Source organism: Podarcis erhardii, assembly GCF_964252035.2.
Source record: "Podarcis erhardii genome assembly, chromosome: 3".
In the NCBI taxonomy this organism is placed as follows: domain Eukaryota; kingdom Metazoa; phylum Chordata; class Lepidosauria; order Squamata; family Lacertidae; genus Podarcis; species Podarcis erhardii.
Genome location: NC_138507.1, coordinates 57,310,294 through 57,327,441, shown reverse-complemented (window position 1 = coordinate 57,327,441; position 17,148 = coordinate 57,310,294). Strand labels below are relative to the sequence as shown.

The following is a 17,148-nucleotide window of genomic DNA, read 5'->3' as shown; positions in this document are numbered from 1 at the left end:
TTACTTGCCCTACACCTTTAAGACAGGTCAGGACGTAAACAACTGAACAGACAGGCAAATCAATTCAGACTGCACACACTGGCACATTCTCTGATCATTAAAACATGATGTTTTATGTCAGACCCTGAACTACTGTTGAGAGTGAATTTCCTCATAGCAAACCCTAGGCTGCATGTAAAATGTGAGAGAGGAAAAGAGCAGCCTTAAGCAGTGGTGTAGTGATAAATTTTGAAGTTCAAGAATACATCATGAAAGCTTCTCCTCATAGCCAAATTCCAAGGAAAGTCTAAAAATGAAGTTGGATGTGTTATTCCCTTATCATACACAGAGAAAGCAACTACAGTACATAACACAATATCTAATTTATTGGGATGAGATGTCTGCAATCCTATGTATTGGGTTTTTTTTTTTTTTAAATAAGCTCAACTGAATCCAGTGATGCTTACTTCTGACTGCATAGGTTCAACTTGCACAATGCATTGAACTTCAACAAAACATCTTCAGCCAGCTAAAATGCAACCTTTTAAATTTTAATTTGAAATCCAAACAATCTTGTAAAGAAGTGCTGCTGTTTAAACTGCTAGCATGAAGTAGGGTTCCCATCAAAAAGAAAGAGGCATCCAGACTTGGCTTGTCCATTTTCTTTATTCTCTGGCTTCCTCTACTCTAACTTATCACAAACAAACCTGAAAGCCCCATTATTACCTCACTGAATCCAGAGCAAGTAGGACCCATGGATTACCATAGTGCTCTGGCAGATGATGCCAACACATCTAGACACCTTTCTGCATTGCTTTTCTATCACTCCTCTGGCCATAAGATATGCATGTATTCTGTTCCCAAATTTCATGCATTTTCCTTTAATCTCACTTTTTTATTTTAATGACAACAGGGAAAGAATTTTGGTTTGATAACGAGAAAACCACATGTGGTTAAATCCAGCTAGTTCTTAAATTTCTCCTGCTGAAATTAGTGCAATTTCAGAGTGTTGAACTATGTGTGTGGTTACTGAAATAGTCTAAACTGAATTTGTATGTATTCAGGATATAGCTAGATGACCTCTTCAGCAGACTGCTGCTGAAAATGGCAGTTCCATGGCAGTTTCACCCCTGTGCTTTCCTACAACATTTAGGAATACTTATCTGTATCATGACATCATTACACTGTGCTCCACATACATGGCTGCTTCTGGCAGAGGTTGGGAAACAACACAGGTAAAGGTGTGTATAAATATTGGGGAGGGGGAGAGAACATGGAACTTCCTCTTTCTTGACCCCTGTGTGATTGGCCACATTTGGAGATCACAGTAAACCAGCTCATGAAGTTGCTGAACTACAACTCCTATCATCCGTGATCATTGGGTATGCTTACTAGGGCTGATGGGAGTTGTAGTTCAGGAACATCTAGAGGGCCAAAGGTTCTCCACTCCTGGTATACCATACACAAGCCAACTGTACCCTCTTCACTGCACCCCATTTGTGCTGCAGAGAAACAAACCATAATCACTGGCTTGGTGTTGTGTCTGAAAGAGGGGATGTGCTTTGTTTCACTCCACAGAGATAAGCCAAGGTTTGTTTGGGAGTTACTGATCATCATGTGTTTGAGCTAAATGAATCACAATCTCTGGTTCAGACATAAGCCAGGGGTTGCAGTTTGTTCCTCCCCAGCATGTGTTTGCTAGACTGACACAAATATTATCAGAAAGGAGTGAGTAAACTGTTCTTAATAGGAAGTGTATTTTTGATTTCTGTGGCGGCTATGTTTTTGTCTGGCTATGATATTTACATTAATTTATAAAGTTTGTCTATTGATATATGCTCATATATACAGGAGAAACTGGCCAGTGAAAATGCAAATAAAGATTAATTGATTGATATTGATAGCAAACTGAACCAAAGCAATAGAAGTGATTAGGTAAAAAGCAAGATTATAGGAATATAAGCTAAAGTTACTGCATTATGTTTATGCACTTCATTCCACTCAACAGGGTTATTCAGACACAACAAACCAGGAGAAACTCCAAGCATTTAACCCCTTTCCTTGACTATTTTTGATTGGAAGAAACATGAACTAACAAGTTTGAAATGAAACTGTTGCATTCTATTTTTGCCAAAACTGCTACAACAAATCTGAATAGTCACCTTACAAGAACTTTTACCCACACATTAGTAGGGCAAGAATTAAGATGGGTGAGAAGCAAGAAACATGATCTTTGTGAAGTATTTTTAGAGGAAGTTTTGTTTTGTAGTGTTTCACTTCAGAAAGTAATTATTTTCTGTTGCTGCATTTTACCATTTCCACCATTTGCTCCGAACTGTCATGGCCTCAGTTCAAATATTCTACCCCCTGCCCCCAACCCATTTCTCATTTTACAGTATGACAAAGTATTCAGAATGATATTGGAGTGGGATGGATGAGTGAGATGGATGATATAAAAATTAGTTTCAACTGGCATGTAATAAACCTTTATTACTTACAGCTGTCCTCTTCTTCGGTGATACATTTCACAACATAACAGGCGTAGATGAATCCTGCCAGCTTAAACAAAAGGGAACAGAATTAGATATACAGTAAAAGTGGCTGGAATTCTCAACAATGGTGTGCGCTTATAAGACAAAAACAATCTTCCCTGCATTTACTCATTTTTGCTATGAAAATTGCAATACTTTAACATAATTATACGTTTGCCGCAGTGATAAATATCCATAATGGCTGCATTGGTGTACTGTGATGCTGGAAAATTCTTTTAAGAATTCACTCATTTTTTCCCTTTCACTCAGAAATGAAATTCATATAGAAAATCAGTATACAATAATACCGCCCACTTTCCCAGTGAAGGCTTTTTCGCATTGTAAAAAATGCACCCTAACATTATTATACTATCCATTTACAGATAGGTAGCCGTGTTGGTCTGCCATGGTCAAAACAAAATAAAAAAATTCCTTCCAGTAGCACCTTAAAGACCAACTGAGTTAGTTCTAGGTATGAGCTTTCGTGTGCATGCACACTTCTTCAGATACTGTGTATCTGAAGAAGTGTGCATGCACACGAAAGCTCATACCTAGAACTAACTCAGTTGGTCTTTAAGGTGCTACTGGAAGGAATTTTTTTATTTTGTTTTATACTATCCATGACACTCCTGCGAGCCTGAATCCGGAGACAATAGCATCATAGCCACGTGCATATAATGAATGAGTGAATGGCCTTGTTGTGTTGAGATCTGCCCCATCTTTTTATAAATATCTGCATGGCTGCATATTCCAGAAAAGAAGAGGGGTGGAGGAAATGCCAAGCTGCCAAAGACTCTTAAAAAAAAACCCCGCAACAAAACATTAAAGTGGCAAAGGAAAAACAATACTGCTGAATGAGCAAAGTCTTGGGCCAGCCATCCAACTCAGCAGTGTCAGCCCCTCTGCCATTTGTAAAATGCTGATAATAGGGTTACCGAAATGAAGAGTGTGAATTGCTTTGAATACTTAAAAATGTTTGTTTAAGAAAGAACTATAAACCACTTAATTAAAAGAACCCTCTAAGAAGTATACATACAACAATTATCAACAGTAAACATAAAATCGGCAGACATTAAAAACAAGTATACATAACAAAATTTTGTGCATGAATAGGCTAGCTGAAACAAAGAAGATGCTGCCACAATAAATTACTAACAGATGCAGAACAAACATCATATGGCACTTTACCAAGTGCAAGATCCACAGTTAGAAGCAGTTGGCTAGGCATGTATGGGGCAAGTAAGCTTGTCTTAAGCTGGATATACTAACAGTAAAACTTTGAAACTGCCCAGAAACAAATTAGCAGTCACTGCAGATTATTGAGCAGAGGTGTAACATACATATTCATTAGGTTCTATAGTGGAGGAATATATGTTCACTGAAGAATAAAAAAGCAACATCTAAAATCTGGAAGTTCTCCAAACGGTGAAGAAATTGGGCTGTGTGGCTCATCATTAGTAGTATTGCAAGGAATTTCAAATAGAAGTCTGTGACAGTTGCTCCAGCACATTCCCTTTGCGAATCATGCCAAAGGGAGGTAGTCAACCTGGTGTCTTCCAGTTGCTGGGGACTCCAGTCCCCATCATTCCTGACTATAGGCTGGAGATGATGGGAGCTGGAGCCCAAAGCTTCTGGAGAGCACCATGTTGGCTGTTTTGCACATGATTTGACCCAGCCAGATGGGCGGGGTATAAATTATTATGATTATTATGATTATTATTGTAGGCTATCAATGCAGTGGAGTGTGAGAAAAACCTTCAGGCTCACAATCTCCTCCCCAGTGTATACAACGTCATGATACTAGGCCTACGTGCACAGGCCCTGTTTGCAGTGTCACATAACCTTTCCTTGTTCTTACAGGGTATACACAGAGTGGGAGATGCACTACCGCAGGGTTCACTCCTAGGTTCCTTGTGTAGATAGACAACCAAGGCTATGTGCAAACATTTCCCAAGTGCTGGTAAAAAATAAGGGGCGAAATTAAGAGCTGCTGTTTTCTCACCCAACAAAATTTGGTAGAATTATATGATTCTGCTTCACATATTGCATCAGGGAAAATTGTTCCTTATAAATCAATGGCCATTTTGATCTTTTCTTTGATATTACTGTGATCAGAAGAACTTCCTATCACTTGATTCTCTGCACCTGCATTTATTTCTACTAAAACTAGTACTACAGGATATGTTTTCTTCAACACTTTATAATGCTGACAACGTTTCAAAGCTCAATAGGACCTAAGTGTTAAAATGGTGTGCTCTACAAACAGAGCTTCTATTCTCTTTGATGCTCGGAAGACTTCATATGAGCAAGGTGGATGTGCAGACCAAGCTGTTCCTCACATCAGGATGGGACATCCCTGCTCTTTTGGAGCCCTGCATGGATATTGCAGCTACTAGATAGGGCTGATCATTTTAATGGTGTATGATAGCAGAGTCACATTTTGAACATAGTCACCAGCTGAGTTCTGTAGAACAGTACTTCCCAACCAGCATAAGGAGACTCACTGCTGTGGCTCAACACAGCTTGTCAAGCATGCCTCAAAATAGATCCAATTATAATTGCTCACTGAAGCATCCTCTTCATTGCCATTTCTCAGCTGGTGATCAGCCCTAGATGGGTGTATAGAGGCTGGTCGGCACAGCAATGGCACTTTCTGACCTTTTGGCCATTGCGCGGAAAATGTTCACATCTTTCTAACATAGCCATTGGCAAGAGTGCTAAATGAGCGCAGTTGTGCAGTGAAAAGTGGTGGGAGACATCCCCAAGCTCACTAGGCTGAAAAATTTGAGAAATTCTGCTGTACAGTTTTAGGAATCATTTATTTATTATATTACCTGGCTTCAGCTAATACAGTGAGCACTTAGCAGACCTGAAATTTACCACAATTCCCACACTAAACACTATGTGAATAAAGGTGTGTTAAAAGGTGTATGATCACATCTGACAGGTAAAGATATCAGGCAATAGTAAAGAAAAGAATGGGAAGGAAATATAGTAAAAAACTAAAATGATGAGTCACATTTTCACAAACTCTGTACAGTATGTTAGTTCATTAATAGCCAGAGTACACAACTTTAAGATAATACGCATCTAAACAAGGATCAGGATTACACAAGGTCTCCACCTGCCTTGTATGTTAATATCCAAAATGGCTAGCATGAATAATTTATTCCAGTTCTTGGAATGATGCAGTTATTGATTCAATCACTTCTGAGGCATGAAATGCAATAGTACATTTGTGTTACAGCAGGTTGTCTTGCTAAGATAAAACCTACTTTCAGAGATCTCTTCATGCCAATCTGATTACAGACACAACATTGCCATTAAGTAATTATTGTTCACTATAAATATGCCCACCAGATGGTGGGAACAGGTATGGAAATGTGGCTTTAAAAATAGGTCAAAATTGAGGGCCAGTTTAGATGTGAAGACAGCAAACCCCTTTGTTCCTGCCCAGCTCTGTCCAATCATTTATATGCCAGGGGACAATTTTTAGAACAAAAGGGGCGCATGGATGGGAATCCCAACCCTTCCTGCCTGCAGCTTATCTTACAATGCTCCTTAGATGAGCTTCAATAGCAGAAGTGGCTTCACCTTGTGGGAGTTGCTCAACCCCCTTGAGCATTCTGGTTACCCTTGTCTAAACTTTTTACAACTCTATAGTATCACTTTTGAGGCGAGGCAGCCAGAACTGTACACAGTATTCCTAATGTGGTTGCACCACGTATTTGTATAGCAGCATGATGATATTGGCAGGGTGGCTTAAAGGGAATGCACAAGGCTCTGTGATCTGTTTGGATTCCTGACATTGAAAGTAAATAATAAACATGGATAGCAGGCAAGTATTTTTTAAAAAAATCACACACACTTCCCCTGTTCTGTTTCCTACTGCAGACTCACCCTCTCCCAAGGCATATGGCCAGAGTTTTGATCCCCTTGGCCGCAATCCAAATCTTCCCACAGGTGCTACTCTTTGTAAAGACCTAAATGAATCCCTCGAAAAAAGAAAATGGCACTACTTCCCATGAAAAAATGAACCTTTTTTTTTGGAGGGGGGGTTAGCTTCCAGGTGAAAAGCTGCAGGTTTCTCAGATACTATAATCTTCCCTTTCAGGTAGTGCCCATCTCATTTACACAAGTCCAAAAACACAGACCTGCTGATATGTAGGACATTGTCCTTGAAAATAGCATTTATAGTCTTGGTTGTATCTTACCAACAATTCTATGTTACATCAGAGCTAAATACCACATTTATTTCACATCTATCATGAGGCTCTGCTGGGAGGTTTTCACACTAGCAGGGATGAGAATTCACTGCAGGAGCTAACATGCACTGTAGCAAAGAACAGTGAAACCTTGTGTGATTGTCAGCAGGCCGTCTTTGCCTCATTGAGCTATTATAGCCTTTACTTAACGTGACCAAAAGTTGAAGGGTTGTTTAACCCACACATGTGCAAGTCCTGGCTCTTTGATTTATTTTTGCAAATCAATGGATCACACTTACAGCTCAACAGTCCCCAAAGTGGTCTAAAATTACAGGGATGAGGATGTTCTTATTAACAGAGTTTGCCACACGCCTGTTGCTAAAATGTCAAAAGTTAATATCTTCTTAACTAACCTTCGCCCACATACCGCATAGCAAATGTACTGTAGCACAAATTGTACATACCACTGATCTTTTAATTGTTTCCAGTTGCATCCCCTTAAGTATTGCAAAAACTCATTAAATAAATTTCAGGAGGCAATCTTACTGATTAACGACATACCTTTTTCAACTAGAATGCGTTCTCTTCTCTAAATATTAGGGCTAATGTAAGATGGGAGGTTTTTTATTACAAACTAAAACTAAAAATGAAGCCTAATAACAATTTTGAGGGTTGCAACTGGGGAATAAGGCTCGACTTTTATCTTTCTGGCTGTGACCCCACCCCTCTCTAATGATGTAGTTGTTGCATACGCTGTGTGTGATCTTCCTTGCAGTTGCTGAGCACAGGTTAACTCTTGCCTCCCCAGCTGCAGTCTCCAAGAAGATCAACCTGGGGGCAGGTAGCAAACACACATTTTTCAAGCAGAACGGGGAAAGTGAGTACGTGCATGTATGTGTGGTTGCCATGTGTACATGCATGCGTGTGTGGTTGCAGTGTGTCTAGGGTTGTGGTGTATGTGTCATGCTGACTACAGTTTCTCATTATTTAGGCAACCAAGCCCAAATAATTAGTAACTCCTGTCTTACAAAGAACCCATTTAAGCAAAAATCATATTGAAGTTGCAGTTCAAAGGAAGAAGAAGCTCCAAACAAGTGGTAAGCAGCAAGTGAAAGATTAAGAGAATTTTCATTATATTTTCACTCTTACATTTTTTTTACCAGTGAACATTCTCATATGTTCACATGGACGCTGGCTTCTGCTTGGATATGCAGAGTCATGAAACAAACCCAGAAGTGGCTTACTGCGTGAGGTGGAGTGACTCCACTAGCTTCATGGCAGGTGGATCACCATTGTTGATTGGGAGACACAAAGTAGCAGGAAGATTAGTCTGATTCAAGTGCGTGACAGGTGTGCTGGGTTGACTCTGCTGGTGCATTTGCACCACACGGACCTCCTTGCTTTATTGTCCCTCCCTCCTGGTAAGCAACACTGAACCACCTGCTAGGAGCTAGCATAGGGGTTCTGCCCCATCTAGCAAACCACTTCTGTACAGGTGTCCCCAGTATTTAAACTTGATTTTTAAATCAAGTTTTGGTTAAAGTTCACATCTGCAACTCTGTTTTCTCTAATAATTGGTTATTAGTTCACACATAGGGATAGGTATTCAGTTGCTTCCCAATAGTGTTTATGCATAGAAAGGAGAAGCAATGACAGGTCAGCTGTGTGTGTGTGAATCTGATACAACCAGATTTATAGTGTTTTCAATGAGGAAGTGTATTTCAGGAAAACAGACCTCAACTTTTGTGTGTATGTGTATTATGCCACCAGCCTTGAGTTACCTTTTAGGTTCTGAGTCTGATTTTTTTAAAAGTCACCATTAGAAAGGAGATAATGAGTCTTTGGGGGATGATGGAGAGAAGGACCCTATCTCTGCCTTAAGAGAATTACCCTAAAGATAGAAATGCTGCCATGGAAACACTTCGGCCCTTTGAGAACTTGCCTGAAACCTCTGCTCCTTTTGTGGAGAATGCAATGATTAGAAGAGCTGTAAGAAGGCATACTGCCTAGAGTCAATCCATAGCTCCCCAGCTTTGAGAGAATTCAGATGTTATGGAGATCAAGTAAAATAAAAACCTAACAATGTGTACTCAAATACAAGTCTTATTGAATCCAGTGGGGCTTTCTTCCAGATGAGTTGTGGTCAGGATTGCAGCCTGGTCCAGAGGTATCACAAACCATTCAGAGGCACCGAACAATTTCTCATTTTCTAATACACACACACACACACACACACACACACACACACACACACACTTTACAAAGAGTTTTAGCTAATCTTAGCTACTTGATGGGGGTACTTGTATGATATAATATGATGTATGATACATCTCTTTGCAAACACATGATTGTTGTCCCATTTGTGGATCATTTATAGGTTTACTGTATACTTGTATACTGGATGCACACCTCAAATTGTGTGAAAAGTCTCCCAGAAACAGTTCAAGAAGTGCCCTATGGCATCCCTTCCCTTGAAACAACTCAGACTATGAACCAGAGTGCATATGCCACTGATAGTGAAGTCCTAATGGTTAAGCATCCCTTCCCCTACTGTTACTTCTCAAACTACTCAACAGAAACTCAAGAGGATAGCATGTTTATGCTGTGTAAACACTCTACCTTTAAAACACATTTGAGGAAAGCACTGTATAATGTATGGAATAGATATAAAGATTTGTTAGAGAGTAAAACCCCCAGGTGGTTGTCACCAATGGAAGCCAAGGCGGTAAAAAGACTGAACATGGACTCAGATTGGCCAATATATTGTGAAATTATAGAATATGATGGTGAAAACCTGAAACTACAGAGTTTTGAGAAATTGAAACCTAAAGTCCGAGACACTGGTTACATTATTACCAGATTAATGAAACCTTTAAGCAGGACAGGAAACTAGGATTTCAGAAGGAGAGGTCAAAGTTAGAAACAGAATTGCTAGAACCCAATACTAAGAATTTGTCTAGAATGTATAATTTGCTGCTAAAATGGAACACACAGGATGAAACGGTTAAATCAGCTATGATTAAGTGGGCACAAGATGTTGGTCATGATATTATGTTTGCTGACTGGGAGCAGTTATGGACCACAGGTATTAAATTGACGGCATGTAGTGCCTTGAAAGAGAATATAATGAAAATGATCTATAGGTGGTACATGACCCCAGTCAAGCTTGCAAAGATATATCATTTGCCCAATAACAATTGCTGGAAGTGTAATGAATGCGAAGGAACTTTTTATCATCTTTGGTGGACCTGCCCGAAGATTAAGGCCTACTGGGAAATGATCTATAATGAAATTAAGAAAATCCTTAAGTGGACATTTATAAAGAAACCAGAGGCTTTTCTCTTGGGCATGGTGGGCCAAACGGTTCCAAAGAAAGATAGAACATTCTTTATGTACGCAACAACAGCAGCAAGAATTCTTTTGGCGAAGTATTGGAAGACTAAAGAAGTACCTACTCTGGAAGAATGGCAGACCAAAGTGACTGAATTTATGGGACTGGCAGAGATGACCGGCAGAATCCGTGACCAGAAGAGAGAGACAGTGGAAGAAGACTGGAAAAAATTCAAAATCTATCTTAAAAATTGTTGCAAAATTTCGGAATGTTAAGATGTCAAGGGATTGGATATAAAGAATTACAGCTGTAAAAATTGAAATTTAAAAAAAAAGCTTTAAAGAGAATTAAATATAAAAAGGGATGAAGGATTGCTAAAAAAATTTTAAAATAAGGATGCAGTGAAGGGGAGGTTTGGGGAAGTCGTGTTATGTTTGTTTGTTTTTTGTTTATGTTGTAAAATTAATAAAAATTATTAAAAAAAAAAAAAACCAACACATTTGACGCACCTCCCTCCAAAAAAACCCCACAGTTCTGGACACTGTAGTTTATTAAGGGTTACTGGAAATTGTAATTCCGTGAGGGGTGAACTACAATGTCTAGAGTTCATTGAGGGAAAGAATGTATGCAGCTTTAGTCAATGGTAGAAAAAACAACAGTTTTGTGACACTAAAGTGTAACACATTTATTGTGGAATAAGCCAGCAGTTGCCAATGTGGTGTCTGTGGGTGCAATGGCGCCCTTGAGGTTTTCCTTGGTGTCCACAAAGCCTCTGAGCTCCTTCTCCCAATTTCTGCCACTTCCCCATACAAGGTGATAAGGGTGATTATCTTTTATGCCCTTTGAAAGTACATTGATAAGGATACAAGGATAAAATTGGAAGAATGAGACTCCTTTCCCCTTCCCCTTTACAACCGATCTGCTTTTCAAGGCTCATCTTAATTCTGCTGGATTTAACTCCAGATCCTCTGGAAAACAAACTTTGTGTGTGTACTTTCCCCCTTTTTGTCTCTGATCTGGGTGAGGCAGGAGAGAAGTGATCAGAGGGGTGCTGGTGGCAGGTACAGCACTCACTAAGAAAATCCATGGGCCCAAAAGGATAATGATTTCTGGTATAAACTTTCATGGACTAGAGCCCACTTTGCAATTAACACATTGACCCACTGTGAGTATGCATGCTCCCCCCCCGCCCAATATAGATGGACAGTGTTCAGTATTCAAATGGCAAGGGTTTGATGGGGATGGGCCATTTTCACGAAATGGCACTCATTCCACATAATTGTAGAGTTCTAGACCATATAGTGGGGGAGCCTATGTATATTCAAGACATTCCCCCTCAAACACATGAAGAGTGAGACACATTGGGATGTGACAGTAAAGGTGGGGCCAGTTGTCACAGCTCCTTCCTCTCCATATGATTACAATTGTGTGGAGGGAGCACCCAAAGCAAAAAGCAAATGCAATAACTAGAAATTGATATTCTGTCCCACTTAGATTTCTGTCATATAAACATTACACAATAAACTAGTAGCGGATTATGAAAATCTCAAATAATGTTTCTTAAGCAATCTAATCTTACAGTGTTTTGGAAGCTAAAAGTTTTCTTGACTCTAGTCTGAGTATACTTCTGGAGTCCCAAGGTCATCAAGTGCTGTGATCATACTAAAGCAAAATCAATATTTATCAAAATACTGTCTCACTACTTCCCCTGACCCTCTTTATGGAGACAAATTGTTTTCATACACTGAGAACACCGTTGGATTTAGGGAGAGACCCTCTATGAAAGCACATAATTCTTATATATGCTCTTATTTCCTTTTAATACTCAAACAGTAGATTGATCATCAAAAGGAAGTAACTTTATTAAGCCAGACAGTCAAGCCCAAAGTATTGGGGCAAGGAAGAAAAGAGAAGCTGAACAGACCACGGAGGTTAGATGAAGGAGGCGAGGAAGAGGAAGCTGTGAAAATGAAGATGAATGACTTGGAGTATCTGGAAGCAGAAACAGGCTTTTGCTTTCTGTGAAGATGAATAATGTTTATCTCCTTTAATAACCATTCTTTGATTCCACTTCAAGGAAAAAAGAAGCCCAACCAAAAATAAAACCCCAAACTAAAAAGCACCACAAAACTCTTCTATGGTTTTGTATTGAAGTGTACAGTAAGGCAGGGCATGGTGATAGTTTTTCTGTTTCTCATCATCTGCTTGTTAGTCTAGCAAAAGCATAGTGATGCTGCTTCTTTTGAAAACTCACATAATAACATGTTTGAGAAGACATGGAAGAGCACAACAATCTCTGCAAGCAGTCACCTCAGCACTACTCTTCCATCTTTATAAAATGTGTGGTTTTCAATCATGTTTATACCCTGCCTCGAAGGGCCCACAAGTGAGCTTACAACAACGCAAGACACAATAAAACATAAATCAACACATCCTTAAAACCATTAAATATATAGACTTAAAGAACTGTAGAGTTGGAATGGATACCTAGTCTAACTGCCTGTAGTGCCCAACACTACAACCAGCTCAAACCAATGACCCAGAGATTAAGAGTCCCATGCTCTTACCATCTGAGCTATTCCTCAGGACACTCCCTGTTCTATGAGAAATCAGAATTGAAATGAGTCCTTTGAAAATGTTGGCAGACAGTTTCCAAATATTCCCTGAACATTCATTATTCTGTATCTGTATTTGCAACATGATATAGGACTTCCCACGTGTCCACCTGGTTTGCAACTGTGAGAACAGGAAGCTTTACTAGATGGGCCATTGTGGCCTGACCCAGCAGGCCTCTTATGTTCTTATGCCGACATGTTACAGTATCTAATACACAGCTACTGTTGGTACTCTGACACAGAGCAATGAACATTTAACAGTATTGGACAACGAGCATGAAGCAGTAGTTTTGACAGTATCTGCCAGGTAGCAGTCAGTGCTTGACTGTATTTGACATGCAGAGTAATTATTTGACAGCTGACATTTAGTACATGACAATACCTGATAAACGAGTTTCAATAAAATTTAGCAAATTTTAAATCAGCTTCATTCATTCATACATAATTTTTATCAAATAAAAAAAGCAAGCTTTGTCATGTAGGGGTAAGATCAAATCCTTTACTCAAAAACAGAGGTTATAATGATGGAAATAGACTTCCGGAGGCGGCGCGAATGGCAATGGCGGTTCTCCTCTTGCGCTGAGGAGGAAGCTCCGCAGAAACGGGTCGCCCGCTACGGCAAAGCGGAGACCCGCATTGAAAAACCACAGGCGGCAAGAGCCTGTGGCCGTGGGACTCGGCGGGCGCCAGAAGCGGCTCCTGAAACTGAGAAGGGACCCCGTAAGGAGCCTCTGATCACGGAGGGGGTCGCGGCGCTTTGAGTCGATCGCTATTTCTCTGGAGTGAAGCCGCACAGCTGCTGTCGGTGAGCGCTGACCTTTTTTCCTGGAAATATCGGATCCTGAAGAGTAACAACCCGTGAGTAAGGAAGGACCATAATAAATTTGAACCTAAATTACTAGAAATTTGGCTAAAAGCGGAGAGATGCAAACAGGAAGTCCGTCTTCCGCTGTTGCTTAAAGTTCAAAGCAAAAGATTTTGACGTGGAGCCTTTGAAGAGGCGCTAAAGCTAACTGATCTGAGCATTCATTGAAGCTGCTTTTGTGTAAAGGAAGGACTTAGTGCTTATAAGTGATTTATCTATTATTTGGACCGTGTTAATCTTCTTCTTCGGGAATTACAATTTTGACTGAGAAACCCAGGTATTTGGACTGCCTGAATAACAGAACTGTCAGCCTGCAGATTTGGCTACTTTGTATCTGGGGCTTGTTACAACCTGAGTGCTGATGGACTTGCTACTTTGAAACATTACTTGGCACTTGTTAGAGACAATGTAATGCTGTCTAAACCAACTCTGCTAAATACAAGTTATTGAAGGTACCTGGACATTAAATTGGATGTTACTGTTTTTTATATTGAATTGGCTTCTTCCCTCAAGACATTCTGAGCTCCCTCTAGAGGATTTTGGATTTACAGCTGTGACTTTACTTTCTCTTTCCTTTCCTCCTATTTGACTGCTTATTCTCTGGGCTGCTGCACTCCCATGGGAACAACTTGGTTTGACCTTGACTATTAGATAAAACTGGAATGAGTGGCGCAAGAAAAAAGGAGCCTAAAGTAAAAACTAGACAAACAACTCTAACCTCAGCCTTACAGACACGTAGATCTTCTGTGCCTACACTGCCGTCGGCAGGGGAGGAAGAAACTGTGCCTACTCTGCCGCTGGCAGGGGAAGAAGAAACTGAGCAATTACAGTTGGAAGATATGGCTGCAGGAGCAACTGCTTCAATTTTAGAGAAAATCTTTGAAAAATTGGAATCTTTGGACAAGAAAGCAGATGAACAAACGTCCAAGATTGACCAAAATACAGCCTGTCTAAACAAAATAACTGAACAAGTGGCCTTGAACGTAAAATCAATTGGACAGTTAGCTGAGGCCACTGTAGAAAATCGTAAATTGGCTGAGGCAACTAGCCAAAAAGTTGAAAATCTAGAACAAGAGGTAAAACCACTGCATAAACAAGTCAGAGAGCAACAGATGTATTTGTCTATGATAGAACTGCGGAATCGGGAAAATAACTTAAGGTTAAGGTCTATACCAGAGCTTGAACAAGGAAACTTAATTGAGTTCCTGACTAAAGAATTTGCTAAATTTTGGTCTTTAGAGGAGGAAAAGGACTTTAAAATTGTGTCGGCTTTTAGACTTGGAAAATTTGCAAGGAAAGACAAGCCCAGAGACTGTTTGATAACTTTGAGATCGAAGGAGGAAAGAGACAAGATATTGGGCCTACACTACGAAAAGTCACTGGACTTTTTGGATAGAAGAGCTGAGATGTACAAAGATATCCCGAAACAACTTTTGGACCTTAGATCCACCTATCTTGAACTGGTTAGACTGTTAAGGAGTAACTCAATTATCTTTAGGTGGGAATTTCCTCAGGGATTATCCTTCACTTTCAGAGGGAAGAAGGTTAAAATCAAAACACTTGAAGACAGAGATAAATTTTTGATTGCCCACGGAGAGGACCTTCAGAAAGGAATTGAAACACCTTTGGGGCCTGGACCATTAGCTGTACCCCCATCCTTGGAACCTGAAGATCCAGAGAAAAAGATACCACCACCAGAGGAATAACAGATTTATTCAGGATGTCTCTGCAACTTCTGAGTTGGAATATTAACGGATGTAACTCCCCGGAAAAAAAGGAGGAAAATATTTCACATATTGAAAAAAGAACAATTGGACATTATTTGTCTGCAAGAAACACACGTGACTAGGCTCCATAAAAAAGTGCTAATAAACAAAAGATTAGGCCAAGAATTTATTTCTTCGGATCGAGTGAAGAAAAGAGGAGTGGTGATTTATGCAAAGGAGAGCCTGTCACCTAAACTTTTATTTAAAGATGAGCAAGGAAGAATTTTGGCAATAGAGATACAACATCAAGGAGAGAAGCTTTTGATATTAGGAATCTATGCACCAAATGAGGGGAGATCAGAATTTTACAAGAAGCTGCAGGAGAGCATGCTGGATTATCTGGACTATGATAACATCATTATGATGGGAGATATGAATGGGGTGGTATCAACCAACATGGATAAGTCACAAAGTCAAAACGTGACAAAAGATGGCAGACTACCTAAGACTTTTTTCGAATTGACTGACAGTATGGACTTGATTGACATTTGGAGGACAAAGAACCCCTTGGGAAGAGAGGGAACATTCTTTTCTGAAGCCCAACTGACATGGACAAGAATTGACCAAATATGGATATCTAGAGGTCTGGCACCTAAGACCAGAAAGGTGGAAATCTGCCCAAAAACCTGCTCCGACCATAATGCAGTAAAGATGGATATGAGACTACTACCAACCGGCTCCTTTAGATGGAAGATGAATGACAATCTGTTTAGAGATCAGGAGATCACCAAGAAGGCCCAAAAAGCTTTGAAGGATTACTTTGAGATAAATTTGAACACTACGGTGGAAAAAAGAATCATCTGGGATGCAAGTAAGGCTGTGATTCTTGATACAACAGAATGCTGTAAAGAAAAGGACACAAAATGAGAAAAAAGATAAGATTTTGGGAAAAATTAAAGAATGTGAGAAAAAGTTAAGATTAAATCCGAAGTCACAGCCGATTCTGAGAGAAATTAAACTCTATCAAGCACAATATTCCAAATTGATAAACCAGGAAATAGAGTGGAAAGTCAAACTAATGAAACAAAGGTCATTTGAATTGGCTAATAAATGTGGGAAACTGCTAGCATGGCAGTTGAAGAAGAGACAAAAATTAAATACAGTTACAAATTTAGAGATTGAAGGAAAGAACATTCAGAGCCCTGGGGAGATTAGAAAGTGCTTTCAGCGATACTTCAAAAAATTATATACTCAAGGGCCGGAAGATGAGACCGAGATAGAACAATTTTTGATAAAGAATGGACTACCAAAACTGTCACAAGAAAACAGATCAATCCTGAATTGTAAAATAACACGACAAGAGATTGAACAAGCCATTCAGAACATGCAATTGGGCAAGTCTCCAGGGCCAGATGGGCTCACCTCCAAGTACTATAAGACACTGAAAGACTATCTGATACAACCACTGATGGAGGTGGGCAATGAAATTTTGGAGGGGAAGAAGGCACCAGAATCGTGGAAAGAAGCTTTTATCACATTGATACCTAAACTGGAAACTGAAAAGACACAACTTAAGAACTACCGTCCCATCTCCCTTTTAAATGTGGATTATAAAATATTTGCAGACATTTTAGCAAGCAGATTTAAAAAAAGTTTTAAATGAAGTAATTCACAAGGATCAGGCAGGCTTTCTCCCAGGCAGACACTTGTTTGCTAACACAAGGAACATTATTGATATTTTGGAACTTCTGCAAACAAACATCAATACAAAAGCTGTGTTAATTTTTATAGATGCGGAGAAGGCCTTTGATAATATTTCTTGGAAGTTCATGAAGAAAAATTTGGAAGGGATGGGAGTGGGACGGGGTTTTGAAAATGGGATAGATGCAATTTATTCAGAACAAAAAGCTAAATTG

At 39.7% G+C, this 17,148-nt stretch overlaps 1 protein-coding gene and 1 long non-coding RNA gene across 6 annotated transcripts in view; one reads left to right on the top strand and one right to left on the bottom strand.

Annotated features, from left to right (window-relative positions):
- Window positions 1–13,018, top strand: part of LOC309338828 — a 40,461-nt gene extending 27,443 nt beyond the window's left edge. The window contains exons 2-3 of the long non-coding RNA XR_014155074.1: window positions 7,707–7,812; window positions 11,880–13,018. This is a non-coding gene — a long non-coding RNA (uncharacterized lncRNA). The remainder of the gene's footprint in view (window positions 1–7,706; window positions 7,813–11,879) is intronic.
- NKAIN2 (sodium/potassium transporting ATPase interacting 2) overlaps window positions 1–17,148 on the bottom strand; it is a gene marked incomplete at its 3' end in the record, with an annotated part of 484,396 nt that overhangs the window by 34,384 nt on the left and 432,864 nt on the right. For all 5 annotated transcript variants that reach the window (XR_014155047.1, XR_014155048.1, XR_014155049.1 and 2 more), the window contains one exon: window positions 2,478–2,538. Coding sequence is in view for 2 of the 5 variants with exons in the window: in XM_081856260.1 (XP_081712386.1) it covers window positions 2,478–2,538 (61 nt within the window). The remainder of the gene's footprint in view (window positions 1–2,477; window positions 2,539–17,148) is intronic.